Source organism: Dryas octopetala, chromosome 5 (assembly GCF_963921425.1).
Source record: "Dryas octopetala chromosome 5, drDryOcto1.1, whole genome shotgun sequence".
In the NCBI taxonomy this organism is placed as follows: domain Eukaryota; kingdom Viridiplantae; phylum Streptophyta; class Magnoliopsida; order Rosales; family Rosaceae; genus Dryas; species Dryas octopetala.
In genome coordinates this window covers 19,167,652-19,184,932 of record NC_141370.1, presented here as the reverse complement: position 1 = coordinate 19,184,932, position 17,281 = coordinate 19,167,652, and the positions used below count along the sequence as shown (strand labels likewise).

Here is a 17,281-nt window from a genome sequence, read left to right as displayed (position 1 = left end):
TATAATTGGAGCCTCTTTTAGCATGATTAATTATATATTTATATGACACATAGCTACATGTTCTCGGTAAATTTTTTTTTAATATTTTTCTTGAAGTTTTAAAAAAAAAAGCCTATAGAACGGCCTATTTACAAAAATATATTGTGATACACTTTAATGAGCCGAGCCTTTGACACTGTTCATCGAATAATCAACGTTTTTTTCCTAATGGAATTTCCTCGTTGCTTTTATTATGTATTCATCAAGTTACAACGAGGGGTGGGTCGGTGTTAGAAATCGAACCGAACGGCCCTTACCAACAACAGTGGAAAGGCACAAAACAGATTGTTGCCGATTTGACTTCGGGCGGTTACTGACTTTTCGAATTCGGTTAGGCTCGGTCGGGCGTTGGTGGCGGATCGGTTCGACTTTTGGTGTTTTGTGGGGGTGATTCCCAGACCGGTTTCGACCCCGATTGTGGCGGTGCGGTTCGATAAAATTGCCAATACAAAAAAAAAAACACAGCACGACCGAATCGATCAGTTCAACGTCAGTCGAAATCGATAATTCGGCACAAAATGCCAGCCTAGTTACAACAGCAACAAAGATGGAGGCCCTTCACTTTTCCCTTTGCTTGAGTTCTCTTTCTATAAGATTTTAGGTGGGTGTGTCTCCACCAAGTATTAAATTCCTAACTTGGCAACTTGGCTGTATCAAAAATGACAAAAGAAGATGGAGGGTCTGCGTTTTTTTTCTCAAATAGATTTTTATTTAGATTTTATTTGCTGAATCAACTTGACATAGTTTGTTTTTAACCCTTGAATCCAAGAGCTTAAAAAATTTGTAACTTATTTTCCCCATTATCTTAGCATTAATCCACCGGATCCAATCAAATCTCCTATACTGTGTATGTAAACTGTTCATTACTAAGGCACGTAACTAGTTATAAATAACTAAAAGTCAAAATGAGTTGAAATGAATACAAATGAAATTATTAGACCAAAAAAAAAAAGAATACAAATGAAATTTTGTTACAATTAAGATTAAAAAAATTTGAAATGATAGTTGGGCCTCTGGAAAGACTCTTTTAAGTTTTAACTTTTAACATATAGCCATATAGGTGTAGTTTACATGGTAGAGGAATTGATAGTGGGGTTCGGGCAATGAGACTAGAGTTCACTAAACGGAGTTGAAATTGTAGAAAATGCTTATTGGTATCTTATTAACACAGTTCTGTTTACAGAAGTTTATGCACTAAATGACAATCCAACATTCAACATACAACTACAAATACAAATACTGCACATATTTTACTATGTTTGAGAGGATAAGTGAAGTTGTTTCCATTTCTACTTTCTACTGTGTTTTTTCTAGAGTGAGAAAGGGAGAGAGAGAGAGAGCATTGGAAAGGCTCCTACCGTTGAAAGAAACAGAAAAAAAGCATTAAATAGCTCTCAATTCAGTTGGGAAGTGTTCCAGTTTTTCATCGCACATTCATATTTATTATACCCCCAACGACTTCTCTCCTGCCTCTCATAGCTTACCAACTCTCTCTCTCTCTGAAGAAAAAAACTGAAAGAAAAACTCATTTTTGACTCACAAGACTGTACCTTTGTGGACAATGCCATCTTCCTTTACCAAGACATCATTTTCCGGGAAAATTTCTTGACTTTCTTCCATTTTCCTTCAAAATTCCTCCAAAAAGATTTCTGGGTTTTGCTCAAAACTCCTTTTCTAGCAATGGGTAATCGATTTATTTGCATGTCAAAGAAGGAGACCAAAGATAATGGATCCAGAAGCAAGAGAATGAACCGCTCACAGAGGAAACTTCTGGCCGAAGAAGAGTTCTTGCACAGGCAAGCACTGTCGATGGCTCTGCATCAGCACCAATTGTCTCAGAGGTTTGATGGATCCATGTCTAGGAGAATTGGCTCCACAAGCTCTAGGAGACTCACTGATTCATTCACTAATGAAAAGCAGCAGGTGGGTTTTGATTTGATTCAAATCCATGTCACTTTTTCTTTTTTTCATGATTTGATCTGTGATGAAAAGTGGTGTGGTGATTAATCAGCTCTGTTTAAAGCTAAAAAATGCATAATTATATGCAAAATCAACAGTTAGTCAACAATCAAGTTAATACAAAAAGTGATGTAATGATGAAGAAGTGAAAAAGTAAGGAATTATTTTACTGTTTATTTTGATGCTAGAAAAGTGCATCTCAAAGTGTGGCCTCTAGATTATTGTGCTTTCAAAGATCTTGCAATTATATTATTCTAAATCAGTCTTATGATCATTATTTTACTTTTCTTTATCTAGAAGAAAAAGTGCGTTGGAAGACTCACTTTTTATTGTGACCCATCCAATTTTAATATCACTTGATTAGCTCACTGCTGTATGAGTGTATTTAACTAAATCTGGGAGTGAAATTGAAATAGTATTGAGATCTTTATATTTGGACCATTTGAATCCTTTTATTTTTTTCTCCAGTTATCATTTCAACTACCATACTATTAAACAGCGTTACTTTCCTTTTCCAGGAAGAGCCACATTTTTTATAAGAACTCATCACATATATATATATAATAGATAAAAGTTCATGTTATAAATTGAAGCTGTCATTCTTAGAAGATTTGGCTGTATATGTTGGGATCACCATTGGCCAAGATTGTTGATGCATTGGATTGATAAAACTTTTGTGCCTTTTTGTGTATGATGTATTTTTTTGGTAACAGTGTATGATGTCTTTTTAATTTTGTAGAAATGTGTGGTTATTAACCACTATGAAAATAAATTTGTTTGTACTTGAATTTTGATTAGTTAACCTTGACCTTAACTAGGCTGGAAAATATGTCTAATGTAAACTTATTGGAGGGTTAGCAGAGAAAATTAAGAGAAGAGAAACAGAAAGGAAAGAGGAGAAAATAAATTACAACTCCCCAATTTATAGAGGCCAGAACTACATGATGAACATAAGAACTAACCCTAAGATAAGTACAAAGCATGTATTGTACAAGTCCTAATTTCCCTAAAACGAAAACCTTTCCTGCTGCTTCTTTCTTTTGCTTTCTAGTCTGCTTCCTTTTCTAGCCAATAGATTGATGTAGACAAGCAACTTTTACCAGTCATCAGTTACTACCAAGACGTGGTTGTGCACCATGTCATTTTCAACCTCCCTTGAATTGATTGACACGATTATTGATTTCATTGTCTTTTTCAGGGATCAGAATTTTTGGAGAATATTAAAACAAAAAAATTTATTCTAATACACGGAGAAGGGTTTGGAGCATGGTGTTGGTACAAAACAATTGCTCTGCTGGAGGAAACAGGATTGCTTCCCACTACCTTTGATCTCAAAGGTTCTGGTATTGATCTCACCGATACTAACTCTGTTGCTACGTTGGCAGAGTATTCAAAACCATTGATTGACTATCTACAAAGCCTTCCTGAGGATGAAAAGGTTGCTGTGATTCTATTCATCTCATTACACACTGCAGGCAATATATTATCAAATTTATAATCTATGTTATTCTTGTGCAGGTTATTTTGGTTGGTCACAGTAGTGGAGGTGCCTGTGTTTCTTATGCACTGGAGCATTTTTCGCAGAAAATTTCAAAAGCAATTTTCATCTGTGCCACTATGGTGTCTGATGGCCAGAGACCCTTTGATGTATTTGCTGGAGAGGTAAAATAGCACTTCTAAACAACACCATATGCTTCTTCCTTTTCACAAAATTCCAAGCTATTGTAACTATTTTTCAAACCATATGCATGGAGCTTTTTATATTGATGATTAGTATTGATTTCATCCATGCCATCCATGCCAATTATTTTTGTAAAAAGTTCAAATGAACTTCCAAGTTCCTAGTGAATCCATTATAGAGGAAAGTATGCCAAGTTCCTAGTGAATCCTAATTTTGGCCAGGATCTTTCAATGCCAGTTGTGCTGGAATGACAGAGAGAGGGAGAGGCATATAGTCAGGGCCCAGGGGCTCAATTTTTACCATGTGCTAATAAGAAATAATTGTATATGTATATATGCGTGTGCGTAAATACATATCGGAGTAATGCTTTCTTGCTAGGCAGTTCAGCATAGAGAAAGAGAAAGAGGTGCAGAAAGAGAAAGAACTGCTTCTCATGGGTTTAAATTAGATTACTAAATATATCTCAGTGTGACATTTTTTTTTTCATTTAGCCACTTTCAGGACGTATTTGTAGAGAGAGAGAGAGAGAGAGAGAGAGAGAGAGAGAGAGAGAGAGCTGCTTTTCAAGGGTTTAAATTAGATTACTAATACATCTCAATGTGACATTTCCTTTTTCCATTTAGCCATTCCCAGGTCTTTTTTTTTTTTTTGAATCTCTTGTTGTGGATGCAATTCATTAGTTTCATTTCTTTAGGTTCTCTGATTTTCATGTTCTCAAGAAGGAAATTTGTATTGCAGCTTGGTTCTGCAGAACAGTTTATGCAAGGATCAAAGTTTTTGATTCATGGGAATGGAAAAGACCAGCCCCCTACAGGATTCATGTTTGAGAAGGAGCAGATGAAAGGGTTATATTTCAATCAATCTCCTGCAAAGGTATGTTGCAACTAAAGCAGATAACTTTGTCAAGTTCTTCAAGGTTTCTTCTATCCTAATAGTTTTTCATCACAGGAAGCACTATTTGCGTAAAAGAATATTATGTATGCCCATTAAATTATTTAAAACAAAAAGAGCTAAATAATATAACTGGAAGTAAGACTAGAACATGTGAATGGGAGTGAGAGTGCAAGAGCACTTGTTTTACATTTATACAAGTCCACAGTACCTCCAAAGTGCCCAGATATGTTTAACCACTTTCTTTTTGTATTTATATCAATGGGTGTATGAAAATCTATATTGTCCTTAAGTTTTTTATCAGTACTCATCTGTACGAACATGACGGGCATATGTGCATATCTTTATGAAACAAATCTTTAATTTGTCTTTGACCTTAGTCTGTCCATTTTCTTTTCATAATTATTTATAAAAATAAAACCATTAAGCTAGTAAGACAAGAATATTTCATGCTAGTGCTGATTTTGTGGTAGTCTAGAATGGAAAAAGAAAAGACCACAATGCTCTGATTCAAAAGTTAAGAGTGAAAAGACAAACCATCGCCATTGAAGACAGATCTATAAACAGTTAGGAAAGTCATGAGAATGTGTGTTCTTCTTGTACAGACATTTTACAAATTTTAGATTCTATTGTTGGTCATTGTAACCTCCCAATTATATGGAACTCTGTAGCTACGAATGGTATCCCTATAGCATGAATATCCATAAGCTGAGTCCTGTCCATACTTGATAAAATACTTCTTAGATACTTGATGATATGTATCCAGTACCATATACTCCAAGGAGTATTGGAATCACTTTAAAGTAAAAAATGTAAATTTTGCATACAATAGTTTTAAGTAAAATCACATGAAGGGTTTATAATACATTAGTATATCTTCTCTGTGTCATATCTGTTTCCCGATCAGCATTTATTATGCCTCGTAGATATATTATACCAGTCACTTTTGAAAGCTGAGTCCTAATGATTAAACTTTGTAATTTTGTATCCATACTGTTTTGTTGCCATTATTTTCTGATCTACCCTCTCAGCATATTTATACCCATCTTCCATCAAGGTTCTGGTTGTGAAATGCCATTTCAAAAAACATACACGCACACACAACTCAGCTAGACATTCCTTCTTTTTAAAAAATTCAACTTTTACTCTTCAAATTTGTTTACTAGCAAACACAATGTTTTCAAGTCTAATTATGTTATAATTTTTTAAGCTTTATTTTGAAGTCTAATAATATATTGTTCTCAGAAACAAAGGAGAGTCCTTTGTTTCTGAGAACAATATATGATCATTTAGTCTCCATTAATGCTAGACATTTATGGCATCAAATTTTTAAACTCTACATATCTATGAATTGTAAACAAAGCAATAGAATGGAAATGTGAGCCTCATGTATTTTCTTTTCCCCTCTGATGTAAAATGCTCTCGAAACATTTCATAATAGAATCTTATGGAATAAAAAAATTAATGTAAGTACTTCCAAAACTATCCAATTGAGCACATATGATATCTAGCATTGTGTTATTTCTTTTAACTCAAGATGTTTTTGTGCTTTATATAATGCAAGTTATGATGCAAAACAATTGGCTATGTATTTGATATGAAAATGTCATATGGTGTCAAACATATCACTTTGAAACATGTAGCACCCATATGTTAATGTAGATACTTATAATAGCTTAGAAACATGCATGCGCAAATCAATTCTGACATGGAGGGGAAGGGAAATTTGAATCTACAACCTCCTCTTTAGAGCAGAGATGGTGACTGTATATTGTCAATTGGGCTAATGTCCCAAACACATGTTCATGCACTTGCATGCATGCATAGATGAAAAACTATAACTGTACAGGTGTGCAGAATATTAGATTCATCACTATACAATGAAGTGGAGACTATATCATCTCCACAAATCATAGAACGATTTCACTCAAATGACTTGCATGCTTTATGTGTATTTTTTAAAGAAATTTGTAATGGCAATGAGGTTCTCCTGACCGTATAATTTATAGGTTATTTCTTCGGTATAATCATATTATATTCTTCAATCCATTTCAACATTCTGATACATAACTAATACATGTGTTTCTTCTCCAAAATAAGAACTGAGTTGTGTGGCTTTCTGTATTGGATCCCACCTGGTAATTCCAACTTAAATCGTGTTTGAACCCATGTAATCAGTACCTGGGTTTCTTCACCAACATGATATAATCATATGAGATATTTCTGTTTCTCTTCACCCATTTGCAATTTGATTTAATGTACTTTTTACATTATTTATAACGGCGTTTTATCTTTCCAGGATGTTGCTCTGGCCATGGTTTCCATGAGACCTATCCCACTAGGTCCAATCATGGAAAAACTGTCATTGTCACCTGAAAAATATGGAACTAGCCGGCGGTTCTTCATTCAAACATTAGATGATCGGGCACTTTCACCAGATGTCCAAGAAAAGCTAGTGAGGGAAAACCCACCAGAGGGAGTGTTCAAGATAAAAGGCAGCGACCACTGCCCATTTTTATCAAAGCCACAATCATTGCACAAAATTTTGGTGGAAATTGCTCAAATTCCATAGCTTATAAATCAGGAATGGGATTCCTTTATTTTACCTTATTCCCTTTACAGAACAAAAATGTAGCTGATTTACTTAGTTCTTCAATGTGATCACACGGAAGGCCATGGCTGTATTGTTTAACATGCTGGCCCTGTTGCTTGTATCCAATTTCTTCGTAGTTCACAGATAAAGGAAATGTTGATTTACTTTCTAGAAAAGCAATCCCATGCAGTTGTGTTCATGTGTTTGTTGAGGGTATGGCTCAAGATGCATGATTTACAACAAATGGTCTTTGTTCTCCTCATCGGTAAGCCAAGTGTGTAAGTTGGAGGACTGCAAACAAGCAGAGGACAGAGCTTTAATTTCTTTAGTTTGACTTGATCAAGTTTTGTGCAAGTTTCAGCGGAGCTGATCAAGTTTAATCTCTCCCTCTTCCTCCACCTCTGTTTATCCATCCTTCAAGCACAACCCCACCTCTGCTTCAAAAAGCCAATCCCCCTCACTTGAAACACTTGCAGGGTTGCAGGTGCAGTTGTCACCGCACATACAACCACCGTATGGCACACAATTATTTTTAAAATGGTCAAATCAAGATCATGAGAAAGTAAAAATGTCATGCTTCAATCTCTATCGTCTTGAAAACTTTCCGCACACTAAAACTCTTTTATCTTTGACATAACATGAAGCTCAAAACTCCATAAAGACTGTCATCTTTGAAATTTTGAATTATGTCCAAAGTAGTTGATTTACAATAATGCTAGTCATCAAATTTGCTCACCAAATGACATATCATCCGAACTATATGTAGTGTATCAAGATTTGCAACATACAGGATGCAGAGCCATGGCGCTTAATACAGGGTAACAACTTGCCTCATAAAGCCAAAAGATGCATACAATGTCTCTTGATGGTAAGGGTTCCTTGATAAATGGTACACTGTTCACAATCAGGTGAGGGTTCTTACACAGAACCAGTCCACCCCAAAGCAACACCAAAGTGATTTACAACATTTGGAATTTTAGTATTTTCCAGTGACAAAATACTTCACTAATTAAACTATATATATGGCATAACAATAAAGTTGTGCGATGAAAATAAAAAGTCAACCATCTCTCAGACATTTTCAACTTGTCCCTAGGACTCGTCGTAACTTGGCACTCCAAAGGAGCATGCTGCACCTGGTCCATCCGGCACAAATCGGATCATACCATAAGAAAAATCCACATCTACGGCCAAAAAAGGAAAATCATGTGAGATTGCAACCTATGATTAAGAACTATTTTGATAATGACACATGGACATACCCTCATTTGGCCCAACCAAAAATTCTCCTTTTATGTATACCTCCATTTTCACGATTTCTTTCGTGGAGGCCTTAGGCCACAATAACAGAGATGATTGCCTTGGACACATGAGGAATTAGTTCTCTGACTGAGTGGATATAATCTGTTTTCAATAGGGTAGCAAACCATTACCACCAAATCTTTGAAACAATTGTGATATGGTCATTGTTCACACCCAAGTAGCCCACACCTTTTAGACATAGCACCTGCAAAGATGCAGGTTGTACACCCAAAATGCACAAAGACCCACTTTTCCAAAATAAACTATTTAACCAAAAAGTAAGACTTCCAATAAACAAATAAAATCGCTCTTCTTTAATGCAAATCAGCTCTCGACTCCAATCCATGCTCATAATTGTAAGAGCCCTACCATGAACAAGAAAAGTATGTAAGAGCCTGTTTGGGAGTGCTTTTAAAAGTGCAGAAACTGCTTCCTCAAAAAGCGCTTCCAAGTGCGTTAGAAAAAAATCACTTGGATTTTTTATGAAATTTTTATGAACTTCTAATAAAAGCGCTGCCAGAAATGACACTACTAAGTCTATCCCGAATAGGCCCTAAATGCCACTATTGTAGTGGTTCCTTCCCACACCAAGTACATGCCAAAACCAAATCTTAGTAAAAAATCAATACAGAATTCCCCAACATGTCACCTTACGTCCACCCTGCCATGTATTATAATCTGTCCCCACCACATGCCTCCATGGCCACCAAAAGCTTCTTCTCTTAGACAACATCACCAAAAACCTGACCAAGATTGTCAGACTTAAATATGTTGAATGGGAGGTCAGTCCCCAATGGAAAGACTATGTAGAGTATTCCCTAAATCAAGAGAGAATTCCCTCAGCTAACCAAGTTAAAGTCAAATGCACTAGAAAGCTTTAGCATATAAAACTTCTTTCAACACAAAAATACCTAGCAGACGCAAGGGGTTTTTCTTATTTGCAAAGTTCTGAGTCCACTCATAATAGCATATTCTTTCCCTTTTCCTAGACAGTAGGAATAGCGCAGAGGTCATCTGCTCCATGATGATTACATAGTATTACTATAATCAGGAAAGACAATAATGACCTATGTTTGGTTACTAAAATAAACAGTTGCAATCATCATAGTCAATGTGCATTTGAACATTAATCATGGGCATTTTGGTTGCAGTACCAGTCTGAGACTTGAAATAAATAGCAGAAAAGTCTACTGCAGTTTCCTTTTTTGTACAGTGTGGAAAAAGTAATGCAAGACAAAGAAGGAAAAAAAAAAGATGCAAGTAAACAAGGACTTACCAGACGTGGATATTCTAAGAACCTGAGGATGATTTCTGGACCCACACTTGTTTCTGCTAGCAGAAAGTGAAAGATTCTTAACTACTTACAGATAAAATGAAGGTGAAATAAAAATAATGTGGTAATCTCCATGGCAAGTGATGCAAACCTCAGGGGTACCATGAACAGTAGCACCTCTTTTAGATGACTTCCCCTCACTTACATTTAGAAAGCCATCATCTTTCATATTATGAGCAGTTCCACGGCGACCAAAATGTCTATGGGAACCTAGACAAAGTTAACACAGAGTTTGTGTAACAGAATTGCCAATCACAAAAATGAAGTGTTATTTTAAAGAATGAATTAGATGAAATAAGTTCAGGGTGACTAGTGTCAGGCTTTGAAGATATAACTAACCATTCTCTACATGAGAACTATTACGTCCACCTGTAGGAGCTAAAAGTTCCCCAGTCCTGCTTCCATAAGATGTGTCATCTTTCACTTCTCCATGGGAAACTGGAAATCATAGACAAATAGTAAGGGTATAGTATTTCCTAGATGACAACTACACAACATTCCTCCCTAAGAGTAGCCTGCATTTATGCATTGAGATTTGACTGGGGATGATGATTTAATACAAAAATCATGTTCCTAAAATAGATCATCCATATACTTACAAACACCTGAACATCTATGTATAGCAACAGCCTTTACCTTCAACTGAATCAGAAAGTAGTTGAGGACGTTGTGACACGGAGGATGGCAAATGCTCATCACTAGCATGTGAAATATCAGAACAACGGAGAGGAGTCCAAACACCACGATCAGGTCTATCCTTGTTTCTTGTATGTTTTTCTTGCTTCTCAATAACATTGGTTGTACCATGCAGGTCCTTCTTCGAAAATTTATCAACGGCAGCCCTCTTTCTATCCCCTTCGGAGCTTATTGAGTTAGGTTCATTATTAGAGACATGACCATTCAACCCTAACCGTGCATTGGAGGTCCGAGCCACTCGCTTATTGTCCGAGTTCAGACTGAGAATTTTCTGCTGGGGCTGAATTTCTGTTGAAGCTTGACTTTGGCGTCCCTCATTATTTAAAAGTATACTTCTGATCAATCTTCCACCAGCCTCACGCCTTTGGTTCTGCCTCGGAGCAGCTGAAACAGGAGAACTTCCAACAGATGTTACACACTGCTGTTGTGACATACCCTCAGGAGCCTAGAGGGGAAAAAAAAAAAAAAAGTCCATCACCAACCTATCCAAAATGATAAATTAACTGGTAAAATAGTAGATCATGTCCACGTAATAAATTATTTAGATAGTACGAAGACTCACAGGGGGTATTTCACGCTCTTTTCCTTTAAGAAGTAGGAATTTCTTCCTTCCAGAGTCTGCAATCACAGGGATTCCCAAAACAGAACCGTCAATGGTAGAAATTAAATATAAGCAAACATAAGGAATGCAGCAGAAAGAAACACAGAAATAATGCACATATGTTTTTGTATCTATTTTGGTGTGCGCACTCATATTGGAAGTTCATTTCCTTCCCAAATTTCAGTCAAATGAGACCATGGATCAACTCCAAAATTCCACAATAATCCACCAACCAGAAAAAAACATAACAGAAATAAACATGCTCCTATCAACATTCAACAGATGCTCACATGCATGAACTGCCTTTTCCCAGTATGTCAATGCCACATCCACCTTAACACAAGAGTATGCTATTTACTAGAAATAAAAAGTTTTGAACTTTGTGGCTTTCTTTCTTTGCGTTTAAAATCCAGTATCATGTTTCATGGCAAAAAATAAAAAAAATCCAGTATCATGTTCATCAGAAAATAATATATATTGCATAATGTTTACGTACACATCTTCTCTTTTAAATTTATGACAGATTCAATTGCTGAAAAATCGAGAAAGGATGAATACTAGATACCAATTTCATTTTCTAATGTTTCTCTTCCACTTGAAGCAGCCAAATGATCCTCTCGCCTGGGCACGACAATGAAAGTTGACTTGTCCTTTCGACTTGTATGTTTAGCACTGTCCTTTAATATGTACTGTCAATCAGAAGGTAACTTGAATTTAGCAATTCCCTAATCTTCCATATCACAGACATAGGTGGTACATGTCACAGGGCAAAACAGATGAACAGGTAAACACATAAGAATCGACCACAAAGAGTCAAGAACATGTTTTGCCTCTACAAGCAGAAACCATAGATGAAAGAAAAGATCCTTTGACAAAGGATGCACCTAACAATCCCATTTACAAATTAATCTCCACCTGCTGCACCCAAATTAAAATAATGAAAAGCCCCTTAACTCCATTCAACAGCAGCATGAGTGGGTATTAATTACAAAAATTTCAGTAAAATACAGAATGTCCTCTTCTTAATCTTGATGTGATAAACTGATTTAAGAGTCAACAGAAATGATTCAAAGCAGCAAGTGATGATACTAAGAAAACTGATCAATTATCACTATGTAACAGTAATACTTCAAAAACAATATATCAACTTAAAAAGTATTTCATGGAAATAAATTTATATTGAATAAAAATTTCGGAACTATTTTAAAATATACATATAATGGAGGCATGCCTTTTTCTTCTCAGAAATCCGTTTTGTAGAATTTGAGCCACGTTTGCTAAGAGATGTAGCCCCAGCTCTTCTTCTAACCTTCCGAACAACTGATGAAACCTATTATCAAACACAAATTCAATAACTCAAAGGACCTGTAAATAAAAACTATAAAATAATTCTTAACTAAAGAAAAAAAAACAAATACATTTCACTTTTTATGAATCAACTTAAAATTGTTATGAGTAAGAGGTCAAAAAAAAAAAAAACCCGGCCGGGACTTTTCAGAGCTTGTAGAGTTCTATCTCAATGTAATTATCCATGTTTTCAAAGACAAGTGCATTTGTTCAGGGCTAGCATATAAGAAAAGAAAGCCAAAAACTGTTACTCATACTGTAAATACCCACAAACTTTTATTCATTAGGTAGTTCATAATTTCTTTAAAACATTAGAGATTAGTTGATAAGGTGATTAATAGTGGATTTTTTAGTCATTTAGTAAGTTATTTAGGCCAATGTAGTCAGTCAAAAGCTTACACACAAACTTAAGAGTTTGGCAGGCATTCGCTTATAATGAATCTTATATCAATTATGTTCTCAAGAATGTACTATCAACACACCAACAAATACAAAATAATGTTAGTGTCATTACCTGGGTCCCACTTCCAAAAGCTCGTTTCTGACGAACATATTCCATGAGGGGTGTAACAATAGGAGGCTCTTTTGCACCACCTAACAAAGAAACAGTGAAAGTGTCAAAGCTTGGGACAACTAACTTGTACTGATATATTATTTCAGTAAATATCTTTCCTCGCAAGAAAAAAGGGGGAGGGGGAGGGGGGGAAGTTTGCGGACAGCCAAATATAACTACAGGCAATGCTGCTAGTCTAACAAGTTCTTCCTCAAAATGCTTATGAAAAATAAAACTGAAAACAAAGAAAAAACAATAACATAAACCAAAAAAGGTTTTGCCTCAACTTTCATTGGCCCTTATGTCGCTTTATTTCTTTAATTTTTGGAGAGGGGACGAGAAAATACTGAAGAGTCTCACATCCAAAATTTATAATATGAATATGAGGTGGTAGAAGGTTGCAGGAGAAAAGTAGTGAGAATATCATCTTCCAAATAACATTGATTGTTTACTCATAAGACACATGTACATAGTCTACATAGAGTCAGCAAAAGTATAACGCACCAGCTTGTTCTGCTTCCTTTCTTTCCAGCTGTATTTCTGCACTAGGAAGATGCTCAACAGGCTTTGCAATAAGTTTGAGGAACTCCAAATAATCAGGATCTACATTCATCAAAGATATAGTAATTAGTCATACAAGACAACAAGTTCCATAAGTCAGATCACGTTAGAGCAAGAGCTTTCCACATAATAATTTATTACTCAAAAACAACTACTGTTTTCCGAATTATATGAAGACATTTGGCGATAAGCCTGCGCTTATTTGGAGAGAGTCAAAACAGAAATTCATTTTGATCGAACCACCTAGTTTCGTTTGTTTAGATATATCCATATATCTCTGACTATGAGCTAATAAAAAGACCTGCGATCTTCGACCCCCAATGTCACTACGAACGCCCCCAATCAGTGCAATGGGATGTGTATGTGGTAACATTCATATTTTCTGTTATCTGTTTTATTTTATTAAAGAGAGAGGGGAGAGAGAAGAGTGAAGGAGAAAGAAAGAAAGAAAAAAAGCATAGAATGGTCTTTCAGATAGAAACTAAAAAGAGTTTTAGTTTTTAGTTTTAATACTATTTATTCTTGATCTTCTCTTCCTCACCTATCTCATCTCCATTTTATGCCTCTCTTTTCTCTCTTCTTTCCTTCCTCTTTAATTTAAGAAGAAAAAAAACATTATCAAAAGAGTCCTAACTTGGTACCTTTATATATAGTCCCTTCACGACCATCCTTTTTAGTGCATGGCTTTGGAACACGTTGTGAGGGTGCATATTCAACTATAGCCTTGAACTGAGCTCCTGAAAAAGGAAAAAAAAAATGACATAGTTTAAAGCTTCACAAAATGCTCTGAGATTCCAAAAACAGAATAAGAATGAAATTCTAACACAATGATGCACAAATTATTTTACTATTGCAAGGATCATGTAATCCCCGATCAGTCTCTCCACAGAAAATTTTTTTTTTAGTTTAGTATATAAGAGAATAAAAGAAACATTCGTATACATCAATACCGTAGTAATTCATCAAACAAAATCTCATGCATGAAGTAAGATTCACTGAAGCCATAAACTAATATGTGAAAGCTCTAGATGTTTATAACATGGTAAAATGTAAAATATTTAATTTTTAATTACCTTTCTCATTAACAAACACATGTCCATCATAGAATTCAGCAAACTCAAAAACAACTTCAGGTCGCTTGAACTCTATGTAAGCTCGAGAATACCTCTGATTCTTCTGGCTGCAACATTATTTTAATACAAAACTCTGTAATGAGAAAATGATGTATTCTCTGTTTCTTTGCATAGACAGAAAAGAAAAAATAGAACTTCAAGTTTCATAACATTATTCCATGTCTCATGAGTTCCATGAGAATCCACCTAAATTGATAATCATTCTAGCTAATCAACACAAAAAGTTAAAAAGAAAAATATCTAGAATACTAAAACTTAGTTTCCTTCTTCCCTGGATACTGATTTTAGCAATTGAGAAGAGAAAAGAATAAAACCACTTCCCAAGTATATTTTTGGAGAGGACTTCCCAAGTATTCTTAGATTAGATCAAGTGTGAGAGTGGGCATTCTATGGGAACTCATTAACTGTAAAACCCCATATGTTCTAAATATCGATTTCTTTCTCTTTCCAACACTTTTTCAGGTAACAAACCAAGCATTAGTGTAAAATTTAGTCAACCAAAAGATGGTCCCACCAAACTGACATCCCATAATAATAACTAAAACTCAACAAACTGCAAACAAAAATAAATAAATAGTCATTTGAGTTATAATCTAGAATGCCAAAACATTTTTATTACAGAATTTTATCCTCTTTTCTTTTCGCAGATAACGAAACAAACAAAAAGGAAAATTTCTGTTAACTTCAATTTCCCCATGCTACAAAACAGTGTTAAGAAATGCTGTCTTATAAACTTAAAAAAGTAACAAAAACAGTGTTAAGAAATGCATTTTTGGGAGTGTTTTTTTTTGCTTTTACTATCAAAATCATGATCCAATTTTTGCTTTCAGAAGCATTAAATGAATAATCACTTAGAATACTACCCAAAAAAAAAAAAGCGCCAAAAGAACAGCTCCGACTAAAATCCCGTAACAACAACAAATCATCCAAAATAAATATTACAATCCTATACCTAATTTTCGGGGCCAAAACATTCCCAGCAACCAAACAAGGCATAATATTAAAAAAAAAAAAAACAATAAGATATATTAAAAGCCCAAACATATTGAAAAGGCTTAACCTGTTCTTTCCTGGACGGAAGCAAAGCCAGTTGTAGCGGTCAGAGAACTGGTGGATTTGCTGAAGAAGATCGGACAGAGACAGAGATGGAGGCAAGTGCCGAATCAACACCTTCGTCCTCACCAACGGGTCCTTCATCATCGATTAATTTTTCATTCACAGACACAAAACAATCGTCGGAGATTTTCTGGGTACTTTTCGTTTTCTCTCCCGAGAAAATTGAGATTGGATATTTGGGAAGGCAAGGCCAGCGATTGGGCTAGTGTGGGCCGGGGTCTCTCACAACAACATTTGCTTTGGGCTTTTGGTTTTTGGTCAGGAAGGTTGGACTTCATTTGCAAAGACTTTAATTTTGAGACCCTTATAAAGTTTGTCCTCAACTTCCACCTTTACCCCTCTAATTTAAGATGTTTTAAGGAAAAACTAATAAACTAATAAACTTAAAAATAAAAATTATAGCATTTATTTCTGATATGGGTTTTGTATGAACGAATTTTTTTACTTTTTTTTTTTTTCGGTAATTCGATATCTCAAATTTCAATTTTTTTACTATTAATAAGGGGGATATGATTTTCACACTACACTTTTCTCAACTTACACTTTTACATTTTTTAAAACTTTTTATATAATATTTATAAGGCTTAGTTTGGGATTGCTGTGAGAAAAAACAGCTGTGAAGTAAAGCAGCTGTGAAGTAAAGTCAGCTGTGGAGTAAAGTAGTTGAGTGTTTGGTAAACTATATTTTCAAAAGTACTGTGAGTACAAAAAGCAGTATAAAGATGTTTGGTAAATTGTAATGTAAAACTGTTGTGGCTATTTATAATTACTAAAATGAGGGTATTAGAGATAAAATAAAATTTTCATTGTCGTTGTGATCCACTGCAGCTTTCAAAAGTACCTACAAACTTGCTTTCTATTTTTGCTGTGGGGAGTTGAGAATTTTGGGGCAAAACACTTTTTCATTTTTTTACCAAACACTAAAACTGCTGTGGGTGATTGAGAATTGTTATCCACAGCATTTTTTGGGTTCTCCACAACAATTCCAAACGGGGCCTAAGTTGAAGTCTCAATTTACCCTTATACCACTTTTCTTGAACAAATTATTCTTTATAACAAGAGATAATTAGGCTTAGGTGCTTTAAAAAAACAGTTTTTAGATGAAGACCGGAGTTTTTTTTAAAATTTATAAGAAAATCTTTTTAATTCATAATAATTTATAAAAAAATTCTTTTAATTCATAATAAAGTCATTTTAATTTATAAGCAAATCATTTTTAATTCATAATAAAGTCCTTCCTCGATTTAAAGGGTATTTTCCCCAATTTGAAGGGTTTTTTTTCCCTCCTAGAGTGTAGAGTTGGCTTTGTAAAGGCTGCATTTGCCTAAAATCTCAGAGTTAAAACCTAACATAAAGTCATCAAAGAAGAAAAATAAAATGACTTAATTAAAAATTTTAAATCACTACCAGTCTTAGTCTAAGAAAAACTCATAAAATAGATTGGATTCTAAGTCTCCCTTATAACAAATCCAATTT

The 17,281-nt window shown here is 34.9% G+C and overlaps 2 protein-coding genes across 14 annotated transcripts; one reads left to right on the top strand and one right to left on the bottom strand.

Moving 5' to 3' along the window:
* Nucleotides 1-1,428: 1,428 nt before the first annotated feature.
* Nucleotides 1,429-7,339, top strand: LOC147285331 (putative methylesterase 12, chloroplastic). Its single transcript, XM_086243752.1, has 5 exons — nt 1,429-1,962; nt 3,197-3,436; nt 3,517-3,660; nt 4,418-4,552; nt 6,870-7,339. The coding sequence occupies exons 1-5, from the start codon at nt 1,720-1,722 to the stop codon at nt 7,140-7,142; spliced, it is 1,035 nt and encodes a 344-aa protein (XP_086099878.1). The 5' UTR covers nt 1,429-1,719; the 3' UTR covers nt 7,143-7,339.
* A 638-nt stretch (nt 7,340-7,977) lies between these two features.
* On the bottom strand, nt 7,978-16,017 carry UPF3 (Smg-4/UPF3 family protein). 13 transcript variants are annotated; one of them, XM_086243080.1, is made up of 14 exons: nt 15,750-16,017; nt 14,630-14,736; nt 14,198-14,293; nt 13,500-13,598; nt 12,957-13,036; nt 12,327-12,425; nt 11,661-11,784; nt 11,057-11,112; nt 10,435-10,939; nt 10,138-10,236; nt 9,944-10,008; nt 9,742-9,797; nt 8,426-8,830; nt 7,978-8,347 (listed from the first exon to the last, which is right to left on the bottom strand). In XM_086243080.1, exons 1-12 carry the CDS (start codon nt 15,887-15,889, stop codon nt 9,756-9,758), a joined length of 1,512 nt encoding a protein of 503 aa, XP_086099206.1. In that variant the 5' UTR covers nt 15,890-16,017; the 3' UTR covers nt 7,978-8,347; nt 8,426-8,830; nt 9,742-9,755. The 13 variants fall into 13 exon arrangements, with proteins under 13 accessions (XP_086099206.1, XP_086099207.1, XP_086099205.1 ...); XM_086243081.1 differs by having other exon boundaries at nt 8,426-8,713; XM_086243079.1 differs by having other exon boundaries at nt 8,426-8,567.
* Nucleotides 16,018-17,281: the final 1,264 nt, after the last annotated feature.